The sequence below is a fragment of the Hippocampus guttulatus genome, chromosome 3 (assembly GCF_054856545.1).
Source record: "Hippocampus guttulatus isolate MCC_2025c chromosome 3, RoL_Hgut_1.0, whole genome shotgun sequence".
In the NCBI taxonomy this organism is placed as follows: domain Eukaryota; kingdom Metazoa; phylum Chordata; class Actinopteri; order Syngnathiformes; family Syngnathidae; genus Hippocampus; species Hippocampus guttulatus.
This window is the reverse complement of record NC_141263.1, coordinates 27,904,610-27,924,545: the sequence shown is the minus strand read 5'-3', so window position 1 is coordinate 27,924,545 and position 19,936 is coordinate 27,904,610. Positions and strand designations below refer to the sequence as shown.

Below are 19,936 nucleotides of genomic sequence, written 5' to 3'. Positions count from 1 at the left end.
AACGCCCGACTCCTTGAGAGCCGTATCGTCTGTTTTAAATGTAACGCCACCGATTCAAATGATCAGCAAACGATCCCGATCATTTGGTAAGGTGTGTTGGCGGAGGGAGACGTATAAAGCAGGCCTAATTAGAGCGAATCTGTACGTGTGCGCGTTACGAAGGCCATTGACTTTTCCCATGAAATTGTTTCTCACGAGTTCGAAGCGTACGGTTCTTAAGTTTTTTTTCTTCTTGAAGTACAGTATTAGCTGTTCCTCCATGTAGTGTTGTGATAGCAACTCATTGCTTTGCATGCAGTTTTACGACGAGACAAAATGGCTGGCTTGACAAGTGACAGAGCTCACCGGAGAAACCGTTTACTCGTGACAAACGATAGAAAAACGCTGCGAGCCTTGGGCTTGAGAGCAGTCTCAATATTTTTCTACCCAGAAACTCGTACGACGGCAGAGACGTGAGGCAGAGCTGGGAGATTATGCAGAGAGGCAAAGTGAACATCTCTCTCAGAAACCCTTCAGAAAAGCTCACCTTGTCAAATGAAAAACACCGAGCGTGCAATCAGGCACAACATGGAAAAATGAAAAACAAATCAGACCATCGTGCTGTTGAGAGAATATTGGATTGTTCACCATAGAAACACATTTTGCGAAACAACGCAATATTGCCATTTAGTACTTGTAGTACAAAAAACAAACAAACGTTAAAAAGCACTCAACCTTAAGGTGTGCCATATGGTCCAAATGTATATCCTGATACAGGTCATTTTCCATGCTTATATTGATCCCAATATAGCATTTTCCTTATGGTGACATGAAAAGAATGGGAATTCTCTGTGCCTTCTATTTATTTATCATGTTTATTTATATAATAAATACGTACCACGGAACCCTCACAGCTCCAAAATCATCACTTGACAGAGACCCCAAACAGGCTCTTTGTTCAACCATTCACACTGCATCATCAAAGAGAGCGAGAGCCTCCATCACAGAAATTAGGAGATATGTTCTCTCTTCGCACACAAGTTGTAAACGCAGACACAAAATCAGCATCAGACGTGCCAGCGTGCCACACGTGTGGAGCGGCCCATTTTCATTGAGCCACTGGAGAAAAACGGCCTATCTAAAAGGAAGCACCCAATTTTTCAACCACCTTCAACCATCAATTTCCTATCAGCACCCGCATGTACACATTTGTTGATTTGATGAGCTTGCCATTCGAGCCGCCTCATCAACTGACAGCTATCCGGATTGATGCAAACGTTTCTGAGAACGTTTCAGGCCCTTAGCAGCTACGACAAACTCGGCAGAAATGTTGATTCATTTCATCGCTTTACACATTCTGTCAATAAAACTAACATACGCCGTACTTACAATAAGTAATGAACCAAGACCAGTTATGGTTACAAAAACTAAAAAACTATCACAAGAGACATTAGTATGAAAACATTCCTACAGGCTCACTCATCATTGCACTTTATGCACATTTTTAACATGCTTCTTCAAGTGTCCAGACTGTGTAAAGTGTTTCGGGCAGTGGGGGCAAGAATGTGGTTTCTCCCCGGTATGGATAAACTTGTGCCTTTTGAGGTTGTTCTGGTCGAAAAATCCTTTCCCGCAATACGGGCACCAGTGTCTTTTCTCGCCGCGATGCCACCTCAGATGAGCGTTGAGCTCGACGCTCCTGACAAACTTCTTTTCGCACAGGTGGCAGTGGAACGGTTTCTCCCCCGTATGAGTTCGGATGTGGGTCTCCACGTCTCGCTTTGTGAAGAACGCTTTGTTGCAGAGCTGGCAGACAAAGGGCTTCCGTTTGCCGTGGACCATCTGGAGATGTTTGTTGAGGCCGAAACCGTAGACAAAACCCTTCCCACACTGCTGGCAAATATGGAGCCTGCCGTTGCAATGGACATGGCCGTGCCGCTTCAGACCCCTGGCGTCGGGGAAGCTCTTGCCGCAGCGCGCGCAACAGAAGGGCCGGTGGCCGGTGTGGAGACTGATGTGGCTCTCCAGGGCTGCGCTACTGCTCAGAATGCGGCCGCATTCCTCGCACTGGTTCTTCAGCAGCTTCTTCCCATTGCCGGATCGAGGGCGCATGGGCGGCGCGGCGGCCCGAGGCTCCGGCGGCATTGCTTCGTGGGCTCGCCCTTTAGGAGTGCAAACCGTGTGGGAAGTGCATTTGTTTCTCCTTTTATCATCGGCATGACGGTTGATTGGCTGCTTCATTTTCATTCCTTTTGTCTGAGGGTCTTTTCCTACCTCCTTGCTTCTTGCCGCTTTGGCTAATTTCTTTGCATTCGGTTCCTTTATGTTATTTTCTTCCGCAGGAGACTTTTGATTTAAACTGGAATTCTTGGCAGTACCTGCTTCAATCTTACTGGAACCAGCCCCATTTTCAGTCCATTTTGGAGAAGCGGTTTTGCCCAGGAACGTATCCGATTCTTGTTTGGAGGTTTTCTCTCCTCTAGAGAAGATGCAATTCCCGATAGAGTTGGAATGGCAAGGTTGAGGTCTGGGGTCATTTGGAATTGAACGGGAATCAGTCTGACTGACGGGGGTTAACCGGGGTGGAGGATGGGCTCCGATTGATTTCATCCTTGGAGGAGAAGGCAAAGTCTTTGCATGGGCAGACGGGCCTGGAGAACAATTTGCATGAATTTTTTCAACACTGGCATTTTCTTTTGGAGAGAGAGACCTCTTACGACTCTTAGCTGGGAATTTAGTCTTTGAAGGGGTGGTGATGTTTTGAACTGGACTTGACTTCAGACACACAGTTGCCGCTTTCAACTCATTTGGGCCAACCTCGTCTTCACTTGCGCTCGACTGTCTGGTGACCGCCGCAGCGGGTGGAGCTTGTTTAACGCAACGTTTCTCTTCTATTTCGGCGTGTGGCTCTATGGTGCCTTTTAGGGATAGCCTGTACAAACTCACAATTGGTTTGCGGGGGCTAACAGACGCAGCCTCAAATGGAGTCTTACTTTCGGGGGAACTGATGTTTGTACGCCGCCGATTGCCAAGACTCGCTGGGGAAAATTCCATTTCGGTTCGTGGCCCACCGGACCTCAAGGAACTGGCTGTGTTTGTGGGAAGAGGACGAGGCTCGTGTGTGGACTCGTGTCCATTTTTGCCAGCGTTCTCTAATCTAGGTTTCTTGGCGGACCTTTCAGGGATATCCATTTCTTCTGTAAGTGGCCGCGCATTTGTTTTTGCTCTTTTAGCCTGCGAGCGCGTTTTGAGGTGAACTTCGAGACGGGCAAAAAAGGATTTTCTGTGCGACTTGCTCATGCGACTGGGACCGGACCCTTCACAGGAGCTATGGCCATCTGCAGACTCCGAGCTCGATGTCTACAATACAAGAAGGGGGCAGATTATTCCAGTGTAGTGCCATCCACAAACACAAACGGTTGCAACATTTTCAGTAACGGGTTACTCATCAGATTAAATCTGTATAAACCATTCAAAATACGACTTTTTCAGGGTTTATGCAAATATCCTAAAAACTGCTAATCCATGGCCTACCGATGGTTTCTTGATGTGATTAATGGTCATTAACATTGTATTTAGCGCTTGGAACGGCCAACTCAAGGCCTGATATTTGACAAAACCCACTTCATGATTTTTAATGTTTTTAATGATTCACAGAACCCGGTTCTAGGCAGAGTAGTAAGTTGTGCATTACCTTTTTGGCGTCTTGAATGATAGGCATCACTGCCAACCGTGCAAGGAACTCTGTTTTCCTCAGTTGTAAATGAGGTTCAGATAGGTCCCTGGTGATTGGGGTTGATCGGAGAGGATTTGAGAAGTCATTTTGTGATACCAAGTCCTTTTCCGCATTGCTGATTCCTTTCTCATCCACAGTAACTGTCTTACACGCTTGGTCAGATTCGGCGGAAAGCCCGGTCTTGCCAAAGTCCACGGTTTTCTCCGAGACTGGTTCAGACGCATTGGAAGGCGCGCAGGGTGACAAAGCAGGGGCCGCTGCCTCTCTCAAAGCGGAGCTTGGCACCGCCTTCTCTGACACCGAAGAGACACTTGAAGTTTGAGCAACAAACGCATCTTTTGTTTTGGGACACGCGCCGCTTGATGATGCAGCCGCTCCGGATGGATGCAGCATTGTCTTTGGTGCCTGGTCATTGACCAAAGATGAGGTGCTGTCCGGTGGGACAACTTCAGATTTCCTTTCACGAGAAAGCAGCTGTGAAACCAAAATGGGTCCACTGGACAATACCGGATATGATAGCCTCTTCAGTCGAATTACTGGAACGAGTGGAAAACACTTTTGCGGTACATTCACAGTTGACAATGTTGCTGCCTGCTCCGGCGGAGTTCGTTCTAAACTTTCACAAAGGCCCGTCAGCTGTGCCGAACCGTCCACCTGCGGGGATGACAACGGGGATAAAATAAACGGTGTCTGTTCAGTGAGCAGCAGTGTTTCCTTTTCATCGGAAGTCACTTGAGCACCGACGTCTGGGCGCCACGATGACAGCGTGACGGCCGGTCCGATTGAATTCGGGCGAGTGGGTGCAACTTGTGTCTCAGACAGTTGCGACTGGCTTGCCACAAGATCTGCAGTTCGCCGAATTATTATTGTTATTTTTTTGCAGGGTGTCGGGCCCGGGCTTTGCTCCGTTGAGCTGACCGTTGGTTTCGACATCATAAAGGGATCCGCTGTTGTCAAGGGAGCATCATTTTTCCTTTGAGGAAGTCCAGCGGAGGAAGACGCGGGTAACGTACACTTATTTTGGGCGGCAGCAACTGTCGTGACAACGGCTGAAATCTGGTTTGGCGACAGCGGGGCAATCATACCTTGTGAATTGGAGGATGGCGTTTCGGAAAAATCAACGATTTTTTGGGGGATGAGGTCCGAGCCCGCCGTCGTCTCCGATGCTTCTGCCAAAACACTTCCAGGATGGGGAGCGCACTGCTCAAGTGAGTTGCTTACTGCAGCAGTCGAAAAAGACGTCGGGGTTATGTCAGAAGGCTCAACGCCGTATTTTGGATGGGGCACCGCAGGATCTCGACCGAGGGGCTCAGAATTGCCGGGTTCCGTTGTACGAGTGTCAAACTGCGTCTCGCTTGGTGACTCTTCTTCTGCGCCATGGTGGCTTTCGTTGGTGGTTGGTGGTGACTGCGGTGCCGCCGCCTGGTGAGGTAATGGCGATCGCGCAACAGAGGGCGTACACTGGCTTTGGGCTATTGCGTTTTCTTGTGCCGAGATACAATTCTTGGACTGACCCATGGCTTCAACGAGTAGCATCGCGTCCTGGAGCATGACAGAGTGTTTACGTATCCTGAGCGGATGCGGTCGCGCTTGTGGTGATGAAGCCGTTAGACTACCAGATGAACCGTTCGCGTCATCGGGCAGCGCACCGTCAGCAACGGTTGAAGGGAACAAAAGTGTTTCCTTTGGGGACTTTGGCAGGCATTTCACACTTTCTGAGGGCCATTTTCTGTTCTTCCCGGCTTTGTTTTCTTGCCCCTCTGTTTCCCACCTGGTTTCATCGTCCATCACGCCACATTTCATTTGTTCTCCCAGCAGTCTGTCCGGCGTTGTTGACTGAACGTTTTGTTCATGGACTGCCATTTCCCCACCTGACGGTCGCGTCATTCGAACCTGTGATGGCTCCAACTCTTGGGTGCCCAGTGCAGCTAATGCTTCAGCGGAATCGGATGCCGCTTCCATGTTGTCACTCGTAGCAAGTAAGTTAAGATAACTTACTGCCTCTGTTGACTGATTCCGTGCAACGCGTAAATTGCGATCCTCTTCCAAACTAGGGTGAACTGTGGCCACTTGAGTGCCATGGTGTTTTTTGAGCTCTTCGTTGGAACACTGCCGGTCAGTCTCAGGGCAAGCAGTTTCAGAACCACACGCGGATATTGGTGGTGGGTCTGGGAAAAGAAAGTAAATGATAAAAGAGACTTAACATGGACAAGACATGTCAAGTTTGTAAACCTTTTCAAGTACAATTTCAAGATTTGTGTCAATATTCTACGTCAGTTTTGACTTCTCACCTGCACACAATACGCTTCTGCTGACTATAGTGGGTTCTGAGTCCTTTAAAACAGAAGAAAGAAAACAAATATTGCATATAATTCAGGACAGAAGACACTGTCATGCTATAAATATTTACGTCACACCAATTACACCGAGGTTTATTAAAAAAATTATAAAGGACGTATATAAATAAACATCATATTTTCCACACTGGATTATCAGGCACACCTTCAATGAATGGCCTATGTTGTAATTGTTTTCATATATTGGACGCACCGCATTATAAGACACAATCTACAATGCATCCACTAGATGGAGCTACGCTCAAGGACATGCCAACAGAACAATCAGATGTCAGTAAAATGTATTCAATAAAGCAGCGACACAGTTCACTTAACCAAGAGCAAGTTATAACATTGACTCGTTAACGTTGAACTCTCTTGCCGCTGCTCTATTTCCGGGTCCAACTGCATAACCCAATAGCCTTACGTTTGAACCCTGCATTGTAAGCATGTCTCGAGCAAAGAGCCATTTTGGGGTCGACATATTACCGTAATAATCATACACAAGGCGCATCGGATTTTAAGGCGCCCGTGAGCTTTTAAGAAAATGGAAGGCTTTTAGGTGCGCCTTTTAGTGCAGAAAATACGGTCTTGAAAGCATGCCAATATGTGAATGCAACCAAGTGATGACAGCACATGACAAAACAGAGACCTCAGCACTTTGAATCGTCTGGTGTACAAATTTCACTCTTGAAATGAACATGCTCCACCTTGCTTGTGGTCTTCGTTTTTTTGCAACAGGACACGTACGCACCTCGTGGTTTGGAAGTGAAACTGTCGGGCTTGAATGTCCTTCTTTTGCAGCGTCACTGTCATGATTATTGAGCAGAAGGTACACCACTTCCTCTTCTTGACATTGTTCACCTTCTTGGTTTATGATTTGCCCCACTGGTTCCACGAACAGAAAAAGCTGGCCACGGTCTACAAACATTTACACAAATTGAAGTGAACATTCTTAAGTTCACTGACTATGCCACTTGGACAGGGTATCTTGATACATTGCAAACAATACATTCAGGGTGTTTCGTCCATTTCCCGAAGCGAGCAATGAGTAAAATTCAAAAAACAATACGATTCACAGTATTACACATATGATGCAATATGATTTACGTGGTTTGACGCAACACAGTGGGATGATGAAACGCAAAGAATACTGAGGTGGTACTGTTACTCGAAAGAGCTTGCTTTACTTGGACAACACACACACATGAAAATGAGGACAAAAAAATACTTTTATACTGTGTTTCATCCATCCATCCATCCATTTTCCACCGCATATCCAGGTTTGGTCGCGGGGGCATAGGCTTTAGTAGGGAAACCCAGACTTCCCTCTCCCCAGCCACTTCTTCTAGCTCTTGCTGGTGGATCCTGAGGCGTTCCCAGGCCACCCTGGTGACATAGTCTCTCCAGCATGTCCTGGGTCATCCCCGGGGTCTCCTGCCAGTGGGACATGCCCGGAACACCTCAACAGGGAGGCGTCCAGGAGGCATCCTAATCAGATGCCTGAGCCACCTCATATGGCTCCTCTCGATGTGGAGGAGAAGCGGCTCGACTCTGAGCCCCTCCCGGATGACCGAGCTTCTCACCTTATCTCTAAGGGAGAGCCCGGACACCCCGCGGAGAAAACTCATTTCGGCCGCTTGTATCCGGGATCTCGTTCTTTCGGTCACGACCCATAGCTCGTGACCATAGATGAGGGTTGGAACGTAGATCGACCGGTAAATTGAGAGCTTCGCCCTTTGGCTCAGCTCCTTCTTCACCACGACAGACCGATACAACGTCCGCATCACAGCAGACACTGCACCGATCCGCCTGTCGATCTCTCGCTCCCTCCTGCCCTCACTTGTGAACAAGACCCCAAGATACTTAAACTCCTCCACTTGGGGAAAGATCTCCTCCCCAACCCGGAGAGGGCACTCCACCCTTTTCCGACTGAGGACCATGGTTTCAGATTTGGAGGTGCTGATCCTCATCCCAACCCCTTCACACTCGGCTGCGAAATGCTCCAGTGAGAGTTGGAGAGCCCTGCTTGAATGAGCCATATCATCTGCAAAAAGTAGAGATGCAATACTGAGGCTACCAAAACGGACCTCCTCAACGCTTCGGCTGCGCCTAGAAATTCTGTCCAAAAAAGGTATGAACAGAATCGGTGACAAAGGGCAGCCTTGGCGAAGTCCTACCCTCAATGGAAATGATTCAGACTTACTGCCGGCAATGCGAACCAAACTCTGACATCGGGGGTATAGGGACCGAACAGTCCGTATCAGGGCTCCGGTACCCCATACCCACGAAGCACCCCCGACAGAACTCCCCGAGGGACACGGTCAAATGCCTTCTCCAAGTCCGCAAAACACATGTAGACTGGTTGGGCGAATTCCCACATACCCTCGAGGACCCTGCTAAGGGTGTAGAGCTGGTCCACTGTTCCATGGCCGGGATGAAAACTACACTGCCCCCCCTCAATCTGAGGCTCAACTTCCCGGCAGACCCTCCTCTCCAGCACCCCTGAATAGACCTGACCAGGGAGGCTGAGGGCTGTGATCCCTCTATAGTCGGAACACACCCTCCGGTCCCCCTTTTAAAAAGAAGAACCACTACCCCGGTCTGCCAATCCAGAGGCACTCTCCCCAATGACCACGCGACGCTGCAGAGGCGTGTCAACCAGGATAGCCCCACAACATCCAGAGCCTTGGGGAACTCCGGGCGGATCTCATCCACCCCTGGGGCCTTACCACAGAGGAGCTTTTTAACCACATCGGTGACTTCAACCACAGAGATAGGAGAGCCCACTTCAGAGTCCCCAGACTCTGCTTCCTCCAAGGAAGGCATGTTGGTGGAGTTGAGGAGGTCTTCGAAGTACTCTGCCCACCTGCTCACAATGTCCCGAGTCAAAGTCAGCAGCGCCCCATCCCCACTGTACACAGCGTTAGTGGTGCACTGTTTCCCCCTCCTGAGACGTCGGATGGTGGACCAGAATTTCCTCGAAGCCATCCGGAAGTCGGCTTCCATGGCCTCACCAAACTCTTCCCACGCAGGAGTTTTTCTCAACTCAACTCAACTTTATTTATAGAGCACTTTCAAACAGCCATCGCTGCATACAAAGTGCTGTATATGTAGCAACTAACATATACAAACAGTAAAGCAATATATCAGGAAAAAAGATGGTAGAAAGCACCAAACAGTAAAACTAAGATCAAATCCGAGTCATGCTGAGTCAAATGCCAAAGAATACAAGTGAGTTTTGAGGCGGGTTTTAAAGATGGGCAGCGAGGGGGTGTGCCGAATGTTCAGTGGGAGGCCATTCCAGAGAGAGGGACCAGCAATGGAAAAGGCTCGATCCCCTCTGAGCCTCTGTTTAGTTCTTGGTACCGTATTTTCACGACCATTCGGCGCACCGTATTGTTGGGCGCAGTCTCAGTAACGGGTGCTATTCCTGTATTTGACACATACACAAAACGCACTGTATTATTGGGCGCAGCCAGGCATGGTAAAACATACGCCATGCACGCACGCTAAAAATACATTAGCGTGAAGCATACGGTAGCATGCATGCACGCTAAAACATACCAGGTATGTTAGCTTAAAGCATACGGTAGCAGCTAAGACATACGGACACACGCTAAAAACACGTTTTTAAAAAGGCAATGGAAGCAAAACTGAGTTCGGTTGTACTTTATTTAGCCATATTACAATGTACACACGCGACTGGTACCTGCTAGGGGCGTGCCTTTAGCGTCCTCTTACACGATCACCCTTCACTCATTGGCGACTGGTACCTGCTAGGGCGTGCCTTTAGCGTCCTCTTACACGCCCACCCTTCACTCATTGGCGACTGGTACCTGCTAGGGACGTGCCTTTAGCGTCCTCTTACACGCCCACCCTTCACTCATTGGTGGACTTCCGCATGCCTGTCGTCACTCACGTCCGCCTTTTCTCTGTATAAATAGCGTGTCGGCCAGAAGTGCTCTCAGTCAGGCTTTGGAACTCGGCGCATACACTAGACGCTCCGCATTATAAGGCGTCCTGTCCATTTTGGAGAAAATTTAAGACTTTTAATGCCGCCTTATAGTCATGAAAATACGGTACTTCTAATAATGTCTGGTCCACAGACCTGAGGCGACGGGCAGGTGTGTAGGGGCGGATGAGCTCAGAGAGGTAAGGTGGTGCGAGGTCATTTGAAAACAAATGATAGGATCTTGAAAAGAACTCTAAGATGTATAGGGAGCCAGTGAAGGGATGCCAGAGTAGGAGTTATGTGCTCCCTCTTTCGAGTACCAGCATTCTGGACCAGCTGGAGACGCTTAATGGAGGATTGGCTGATTTCAAAGTAAAGAGCATTGCAGTCATCAAGCCAGGATGTGACAAAGGCATAAATTTCTGTCTCAAGGTGCTCATGAGAAAGGAGAGGTTTTACTTTAGCCAGCTGTCTAAGATGAAAGAAGCTGGATTTAACAACGGCACCAATTTGCCGGTCTAGTTTAAAATCACTGTGCAGTTTAAGACCCAAGTTTTAGACTGTTGATTTAAAGGGACAGGGGGCCCAAGTCTACAGGATGGAATGTACAAGGGCCAGTGGGACCAAACAGTATCACCTCTGTCTTCTTTTCATTGAAATTCAAGAAATTTTGTGCCATCCAGGTTTAGATTTCTTCCAGCCAGGATAAAAGTGGCCTTGACGAGAAAGCGTCTTTTTTGCTCAGTGGGACATAGATCTGACAGTCATCTGCATAACAGTGGAAGCAAATACCATGTTTCCTTAAGATGGAACCCAATGGGAGCAGGTACAGTGAGAACAGCAGAGGCCTCAGAATTGAGCCCTGTGGAACACCACATGACAGAGGAGCGGTGCGTGACTCAGAGCAGCCAAAGCTGACACAAAAGGTTCTGTCAGCTAAATAGGACCTAAACCACTCAAGAGTACGACCGCCAATGCTCACCAAGTGCTGCAAACGAGTCAGCAGAATACTGTGATCCACTGTATCAAATGCTGCAGTTAAATCCAATAAAACCAGTATGTACCAGTAACCAGTAAATGTACTGTATGTGTAACATACAGCACAGATGAAATTTCTTCCCTCTCAACATAAAACAAATACTATCAAGGTGATGAGAAAAAAAACGGTTGTGTTGACTTTATTTGTGTCCATTAAAAAACACAAACAAAGGTTCACAGTTAAAACGTGGGAGTGGTTAATGAGTCTCTTTTCCCCATCATACCTTAATAGAAACAAATGCCGTCATCGTTTCTGGCCAATCTTTGTCGCCAAGTGCATGTAGTTCATTCTTAGTATTCTTAGTTCACACACTTGCTGAATAATCTAGTTCTCCTTTTAATGTTTTCAAGCACTGTGATGTTCAGGAAAGCAGTTTCTGGTACACTTAAGCAGGATGGAATTCCATTCCTGGGCAATCCTGGTTGCTTCTCAAGCCCCGAATTTGTACATAGGAACACAATGTTCAATGGATTGTTTGCGCTGTTCTTGGAATAACTACATATTTTTGTTGCATAACTTACGCCTCATATTTGGCTGTTTTGCTCGAGATACAGTTCGGCAGCCGCGGTTCGCCAAACCGGATAAACAACGAATATAACGTCACGACGCTCTGTACAAAGACCCCCAATGAGGGTCACGTTTAAGTTAAGGTACTCACGTCTAACAAAATGACATCCACGAATATTTTTTGAGAGCTATCATATCAAAGTATATTCTGTAGGGGGTGGGGGGTTCTTGCGAAGGCTAAAGGCATGTATACTCACCACATTGAACGGCAGAATCCTGCATCATCAAAAGGCTACTTTGACCAGAGTCACTGATCTCAAAGGTTCTCGCTTCCGTCTTTTGTCTGCATGTAGTTTTGAGGGCCTCGTTCTCCGCCTTTAGCTTCGATATTTCTGTCTTTAATTCGTCAACCACCGTTTCAAAAAGTTTGGTTGTTTCCGCGATAGTACTCTTTACCAGAACCTCCATAAAGGAGGCGTACTTCGTTTGAAAATGGTCCGTTGACATGGTAGTGCGCTGTCCTTTAGCCTGAGCTCGGAAAAGGTCTCCACTTTGAACAGTTGGCTCCGGCGAAATGCGGCGTGCGAGATGACCGACTTGAAAATGGCTACCAGTCACGGAGAGTGTTCCATCACATTCACTCCTTGTCTTTGTTTATTGGCAAGTAGGTCGCGCATTACCGCCACCTACTGTGCTGGAGTATGGTCGCCATTGCCTGTTGACACGGAACGCTTCCGAAATAACATTAGCTGCCTACTTCCGAAAATTAGACTTTCGGCTCAACCTGAAATATCAGGATTGGGAGCGTAGTTCTAAAAATGTCTTCCCAAACAGTTACTAGTTACCCGTTTTCAATTCAATTCCAAATTACAGGAGCCAAACATGCTAGCTGGCGAGCTAGCTAGATGGATAGATTGGATTGGATTGGATAGATACATAGATAGATAGAAGTAAATTTGAAACAATTTCTTAATTCTTCTCCTGCTTCTCAGCAATTTTCTCTTATGCTTCCACCAAAAAGAAGACAATGTTCTGCACCCACATTCACCATTGTGATGATAAATAGTATCATTTGTCTTTAAAAATGTCATAATGACACTTCTGCATAACCTTGTATCATTATTAACATTAAACTTTTCTTTTCATCATTGTTAAATGTTTTCCCATGGTGTCTCTGTATTAGTTGGTCACTGCATTTTACGACAGGATCCTGCTCTGTTCCGTGTGCGTGTTCGACAATGAGCGCATCACTGCCACCTACTGTAGTGGCTGTGCAATTACACTTTATTCTAGGACGGCAAAGAAAAAGGTCCCTGGGTTCACACGCACCGCCTCTAGCATCACAACAGGCCCCACCAGCGTGAGGAGGGGGGGTGGGGGGGTCAGCCCCAATGTTTGAGAAGGATTGGCTTGCAGGGAAGTTGTTTTCATACTTTCCCTGAGTTCAACAAATACATGCTATGGGTTTGGGTTTGAACCGTCCATTTTATAATACCTATTAAGATACATGAATTAACTTTCTATTACATTATTTATTAATCTAGCAAGCATTATATGATTCTGGAACAAGGCTTTTAGATATTTCGGCCAGCTAAATATGTAAATATGTCAGAGAGAACACCGCAACCAAATATGTCCTGTCTTTTGCACTGTTGACAATCATTTCGAAGTATTCGAAATGATGGATACTCGATGACGCCGTGAAGACGCGTCAGGCACGAGCACAATTGTCACTGACGTTGTCAGCTCTTAGTCACCTGCCTGCGTCACAAGAAGACTCAAAAGATTTGATCCCTGTGGGCGAATCCCACACTGCGCATCTCTTAGCAAACTGAAAGCGATTTCAAAGCATTGCTCTGTCTAAAATTAAAAACCCGTTTTTATCACTCACATACGGTACCCGTCTCGTTTCTTTCCTTTCACGAAGCAGCGAATGAAAAACTATTTGCACCCTTTATAAAGTTCTTATTTTATTGCATAGTTTCCACACTTTGTTTAACATCAGAGAACAAACATAACAATCAGACAAATAGCAATCAAGTGTTGCCTATTGCGATGTAGTATCTTGTCTGTTTCCTACATTGTGATATCATGAATTATAAGATCCTTATCTTGACCAACAGTACCCAAGTAGCTCTCCATTTCCAAAACAACCAGTAATCCCCCAAATCAATTCAAAGCAATTTAAATGTGTGATGATTATAATAGTAAAGATTGTAGTTTGACAAACCAAACGGCAGGTAAGGAAAACGCTTTTCTCACGTTTGAACACGAGTCCCTTTATTTCAACGGTGACACAATTAGCCACCCAAACAACACTACTAGCAACATTTTTACAAAACCAAAAACAGTGGGTGCAATGCGGCATTTTATGAATTAAAAAAAAATTCTGAGCATGAACTGAATTGGTCGTTTACCGCGTTCATTTGTTGACCGAGGATCCGCTTTATAGGGACTGCGGGGTAGCACGAGTCAATGATTCCCAATTCCAACATAGCCTCCGTTTCTTCCGCAGCTTTATTGACTGCTGCTCTTCCCACCGGTGCACTTTTCTCTTTCTTCTGCATGTCTTCTTGTGTGCATTCTTAAAGCTGAGCTTCGAGAGAATCTTCTGTCACAAACTAAGCAGGAATAGGGCTTCTCCCCAGTGTGCGTTTTCATGTGTTGAGTCAAATTTGACCGCGCACTGAAACTGGCGTTGCAAACTGCGCAGGTGCAAGGTTTCTCCCCAGTGTGCGTCCTTGTGTGCATTGTTAAACTTGCCTTTTTGGAGAATCTTTTACCACAAACGGAGCAGGCAAAAGACTTTTCTCTTGTGTGTGTCCTCATGTGTATTATTAACTCTCCTCTGCCAACATATCTTTTGCCACAAACTGAGCAGGCAAAAGGTTTTTCCCCATTGTGCCTTCTTGTGTGTGTTGCTAAATTTGCCTTCAAAGAGAAACTTTCCCCGCAAACTGAGCAGGTAAAAGGTTTTTCTCCCGTGTGTGTTCTTGTGTGTATGTTTAAATCTCCATTTTGGCTGAATGTTCTTCCACAAACTGCGCATACAAACGGTTTCTCCCCGGTGTGTGTCCTGAGGTGAGTCGCTAAACCGGTCTTCAAAAAGAATCTTTTGCCACAAACTAAGCAAGCAAAGGGTTTTTCTCCATTGTGTCTGCTTCTTGTGTGAGTTGTTAAGTTTGCCTTTAAGGAGAACCTTTTACCACAAAGGAAGCAAGCGAAAGGTTTTTCTCCAGTGTGCGTTCTCGTGTGCCTTGTCAAGCCACTCTTCAAAAAGAATCTCTTAGTGCATACTAAGCAAGAAAAACTCTTTTCCCCATTGTGCCTGCTCCTTGTGTGTGTCGTTAAACCTGCCTTTAAGGAGAACCTTTCACCACAAACTGAGCAGACAAAAGGTTTCTCCCCAGTGTGTTTTTTTGTGTGTCTCGTCAATGAGAACTTGTTGGAAAACATTTTGCCGCAGTCGGAACATTTGAGGAATTTCTTTTCCGTGTGATGAGTCATTCCACCTTTCGAGTGTCCCTCATCTTTACAAGGGTGCGCCATGACGTCGTCACCTTCTGTTGGTGAAGCTAAGAGGCCATTTGATTGTGGTCCTTCACGCTGGTTTCCATCACCTCCTTCACTCTTCACAGTGACACCAGTCAACGGAAATTCTGTGATTTCATCCTCCTGCTCTTCTTCTTTAACGTGGCGGCCCTCTGGCATCCCTCCCGCTCTCCCGTGAGATAGATTCGGCAACTCCTCTTTGATTTGGGGGCCCCGCTGCTGCTCAAGATATTTACTGATGTCTGCAAAACAAGGCAAACACACATGGTTTGGTTAATTTCAGCTTTTCTCATGTTGTGACTATGTCGTCGCGTATCATCTTTTAAGGATTAGCAATGTTTAGGATATCCTTCCCTGATCCTCAGACAATTGGGTGTTGCAGCAGTTAGCAGTTCTGCAAATCTCTCGACACACAGACAATCCATACACGTGACGGCTACGAAAGAGACTGCCACTCACACATCGCACAGGCAATGATGTTCCACGTGGTTATCAGTAACCCTACTGGAAATATTTTTTTCAGAATAGATTATTCCATCGATTATTTCACTGATTAATCAAATGATGGAATTTTAAAAAATGATTTTGCATTAAAATGTTTTTGCAACCCCCCCCCCCCCTTCCCCACATCCCCATGGGTGCTGTTTACAAAACAATTATTGCTGGTCATTGGATATCGTCTAATGATTAAAGAAACTCTACAAGGGGGGCAGGGAAGTTTGAAACTTTGAATTTACTTTGGAATTTGTTGCCATTTTTTGGCATTCTATAGAACATTTGCCTTTTATTAAATGTGGACAAATATATATTTGTGTCTACGTATGTCGTTCATTGCAACTGAAAACAAATATTCGAAGAAAGTACTTGCACATGTGACTTACTCCCTGGACCACCTCTACAAAGTACTGACGAAACAAGTGAAAATGAGAGCACCAACCTGCTCCGTGTAAGACAGGATGAGTCCCCTTGAAAACAGTGTCCCATCTTTGTCTATCGATTTCTTTTGACAGATTAAATTCCTCCTCGTACGCTTCTTCTTTCACACGTTTTGCGCACATTTTCACACGACAATCACAACACGTTCTGCTGAGCGACGTGTTGTGCACAAGGGCTGCGTTTTGTTTGCAGCGAGCATCTTAGCTAAAATAAGCTAGGCTAGGCCGCGAAGCTTTAACGCGCAACAAAATTAATTTGCCCAGAAACAGATATCGAAATAATAATGTTTTAGTCCAGTAAAATAGTGATGGACTTCACGTGTCAACCCCGCAGTGCGTTCGCTACTAATTTTGGAAAATTATTAGTAAAGCTTATGTGGCATCGTAAAGACCTGGATGCGGAAGGGTGTCTCAATAGAAAGTAGTACGGCAAACTTACTTGGACAAATTACGTGGCAGGGTACTTGTACTTGTAAATTACTAGCAAAGCTAGTAGTGCCGATTTATGGAATTTGACAGTCGAACAGGGATTTTTTTTTCGATGTTATAATTTATAACTTTAGTCCACCAGTCTTCGAGAAAATATAATTCGTAATGCAATTCCAAATGGAATCTCGATTATTAAAAATATCGAATCCAGTTAATCTTGAAAATTGTTCAGAAACATTCCCGGGGTTCTTGGACGATTCCGTGATGTCATTTGATGTGAGCCAATCACACAAAAAATCACTTCCTGGATGTCGCGATTTTTCCTCGGAAACCTTTGCAGCCTCTTCCCGGTGACTACACGCTGTTAAGTGTCATTCCTGTAATCCAGGAAGAACAACTCGACACATTACGACCCATCACTACTTTACTAGACTCAAAAATCACTGATGGATTGTTTGTGTCTGGGTAAATTCGTTTGGCTGCATGTTAAAGCTTCTTCAGCATTCTTTTTAGCTTAGCTTGTTAGCCGCTAACAAAGAGGCGTTTGTTTTCCACACGTCGCTAAGTAGTGTAAAGTGTTGTGAATATCGAGTGTAAATGTGTGCAAAAAGTGCAAAAGACGAATTCAGAGAGGAACTTTCTGGGATAAAAGAGAAGAACGAGCGACGTCATCGACTGGACGCTGTTTTCAAGAAGCCTCAAGTTTTATTACACAAAGCAGGTTTGTTCACTTCCTCATCTCACTTATTTAGTTGCGATTTTATATATTTAAACGTTTTAGTGTAACTTCAATCGAAGTAAAGCCTCATTTGTGCGTTGAATTATATCACAAGGGGTGACTCCCAACACAATACACTCGTTTTTTTTTTCATTCATTCATTTTCCAAGCCGCTTATCCTCATAAAGGTCATCTCAAAATCGGGACAGTCTAACGCTTAACACCACATGACATTATGTCCAAAAATTGCGATTAAACATTAGCAAATATGTGTGGACATCTGTACTAATGGCCACTTCCACTATCTGAAAATATTCAAATCAAAACCAGTATTACGGATACTTTTGAAGTTAATCTTGTTTTTTTGTTTTTTTCTTGAAGCGTTTTAGACTGTCTTCATCAAATCTCTGTATACTGAGTACAGAGAAGGGTATGAGATAATCATTCTGAAAAGTACAGGTAATTTATCTGTTTTCACACTCGGTTGGGTTACGGGTGCCATCAACTATCAGAGTTAAAATATGTCATCTGCCACAGCCTCAGTTAGCATGCATCCCATGATGCAAAGGAGTTCCCAATGGCGTTACCAAACTCAATTGACATTTGCAGCTTTTTGGGATCGGTGGGGGGATTCTCTTGTATATTTGCGATGAATCACTGGCATAAATTGAAACTCAATTTACATTTACTATGACCATGTTAACATCCTGAATCTGTACAATAGTTCTGATGATGTGCCCTCGTGATTAGGTGGAGCCTTGAGAATCCAAGTGGATGACCTTGGATTTTTCCCATTGCTTGTGGTGGCGTTTGTCATCCGAACAACAGATGATTTTTTTTTTGTGCTTACAGTCAGAGCTGCTCTACTTGACCCTTATCATTGTAAATGTTCCTGATAAACATTGCCAAAAACATGTATGAATAATACACAACATTGAGGTCACCACATGGGACTTGACAGAGCAAACTTTGACGTTACTTTGTGTTTTCTTGTGTCCTGCAGACGCCACTGAAGGAGCTCTTCATCTTGACATGCAGGAGGTAGAGCCCCTTAATGTGAAAGAGGAAGAGGAGGAGGCTGAGATCACCAAGTTTCCATTGACTGTCATTGTGAAGAGTGAAGATGATGATTACGACGAAGAAGGTGACAGAGACAACTGTGAAGGGCCACAAGCAGACAGCCTCTTAGCTCCACTATCAGAAATTGACGACATGACGTCACTCTCCCCTGACACTGATGATGATGATGATGAAGAAGATTCTCAAGGTGATAAGACATGTCACATGGACAAGAAGCATGTGAAATGCATGCAGTGTGGGAAAACCTTTAGTTCAAAGTGGAATTTGAAGGTTCACCTGAGGAGTCATCAAGGAGAGAAACCTTTCACCTGTTCCGATTGCGGTAAAAGATTTACGAATAAGGGAAATTTGAACGTGCACACAAGAATACACAATGGGGAAAAACCATTTTCCTGCTCAGTGTGTGGTCTGAGAGTAACTCAAAAGAGTGGTTTAACAACTCACATGAGAATACACACTGGGGAGAAACCGTTTACCTGCTCGGTGTGCGGGAAAAGCTTCTCCATCAAGGGTCATTTAAGAAGGCACACCAGGACACACACTGGAGAGAGGCCCTTTGCCTGCTTGGTTTGTGGCAAAAGGTTCTCTATCAAGGGGCATTTAAGAACGCACACCAGCATACACACGGGTGAAAAACCTTTTGCCTGCTCCATCTGCACCTTCAGTTTCAGTGAGCGCTCAAAATTGGCCAAACACATGAGAACACACTCTGGAGAAAAACCCTTTTCCTGCTTAGTTTGTGGGAAGAGATTCTCCGCTAAGACGAGTTTAGTAAGACACGCAAGACTCCACAGTGGAGGCAACCCGGTCGCCTGCTCAGTGTGCAACTTAAGTTTCAGCGATCGGTCTGGATTGACTGAGCACAAGAGAATGCACACTGGAGAGAAGCACTTTTGCTGCTCGGTGTGTGGTAAAAGATTCACTCAAAGAGTGCACTTGACATCACACACAAGAATACACACTGGCGAGAAGCCGTTCGGTTGTAGCGTGTGTGAGAGAACGTTCTCTCGTAAGGATCAGGTGAAGAGACACAAGTGTGCTGGTGAGAAGAGCAGCGGCCACTGAAGCCTGGGAGAAACTGTGATGAAACAAAGTGGACAGGTTATCCCGAATCAAATGCAAGATTAATTTTTGTGAAGTCATTTGTGAGATAGTTATGTCTTTTTACTGTTGACAAACATTCCTCACAGGCATGAATGAATATCATTTTCCATCTTTTAGTGTGTCCACTCACTCGCTTGATCTGTAATCTTCAATAGTAATACAATTTTGGAGGTTGCATCCATCCATAACCTGATCTGCTTATCGTCACGAGGGTCAGGGGTGGGTTGCAGCCTCTCCCAGCCGTCTTCGGGCAGTAGGCGGGCTACCCCCTCAACTAGTTACCAGCAAATCGCATCACACACGTCGACAAACAACCATTTGCACTGCCATCAGACACAAGGACAATTCAGAGTGTTCCAGGAGCCCGGAGTTCCGGAGAAAACCCACACAGGAACATCGAGAACATACAAACTCTCACAAGAGGAAACACAGTAGACCAAAGTTGAAATGACACCTCCACACCTGCAGGATGCACTGTTGACTTAAAACTGCCTTGTCTTTTTTTGGGGGGGGGGGGGGGTGTGTGTCATCACAACTGTTTTTCTTTCTTAATTCGGTTGAACTGA

The 19,936-nt window shown here is 45.6% G+C and overlaps 3 protein-coding genes across 4 annotated transcripts; 1 reads left to right on the top strand and 2 right to left on the bottom strand.

The window, feature by feature from the left end:
• Nucleotides 1–826: 826 nt before the first annotated feature.
• On the bottom strand, nucleotides 827–12,131 carry LOC147208082 (uncharacterized). Its single transcript, XM_086107868.1, has 5 exons — nucleotides 11,810–12,131; nucleotides 6,806–6,972; nucleotides 6,007–6,049; nucleotides 3,674–5,883; nucleotides 827–3,339 (listed from the first exon to the last, which is right to left on the bottom strand). The coding sequence occupies exons 1-5, from the start codon at nucleotides 12,057–12,059 to the stop codon at nucleotides 1,462–1,464; spliced, it is 4,548 nt and encodes a 1,515-aa protein (XP_085963994.1). The 5' UTR covers nucleotides 12,060–12,131; the 3' UTR covers nucleotides 827–1,461.
• Nucleotides 12,132–13,515: 1,384 nt separating this feature from the next.
• On the bottom strand, nucleotides 13,516–18,303 carry LOC147208081 (uncharacterized). 2 transcript variants are annotated; one of them, XM_086107883.1, is made up of 2 exons: nucleotides 18,166–18,303; nucleotides 13,516–15,346 (listed from the first exon to the last, which is right to left on the bottom strand). In XM_086107883.1, exon 2 carries the CDS (start codon nucleotides 15,261–15,263, stop codon nucleotides 14,070–14,072), a length of 1,194 nt encoding a protein of 397 aa, XP_085964009.1. In that variant the 5' UTR covers nucleotides 15,264–15,346; nucleotides 18,166–18,303; the 3' UTR covers nucleotides 13,516–14,069. The 2 variants fall into 2 exon arrangements, with proteins under 2 accessions (XP_085964009.1, XP_085964008.1); XM_086107882.1 differs by lacking the exon at nucleotides 18,166–18,303 and adding an exon at nucleotides 16,042–16,454.
• On the top strand, nucleotides 16,775–19,887 carry LOC147208080 (uncharacterized). Its single transcript, XM_086107891.1, has 2 exons — nucleotides 16,775–17,189; nucleotides 18,190–19,887. The coding sequence occupies exons 1-2, from the start codon at nucleotides 17,066–17,068 to the stop codon at nucleotides 19,329–19,331; spliced, it is 1,266 nt and encodes a 421-aa protein (XP_085964017.1). The 5' UTR covers nucleotides 16,775–17,065; the 3' UTR covers nucleotides 19,332–19,887.
• Nucleotides 19,888–19,936: the final 49 nt, after the last annotated feature.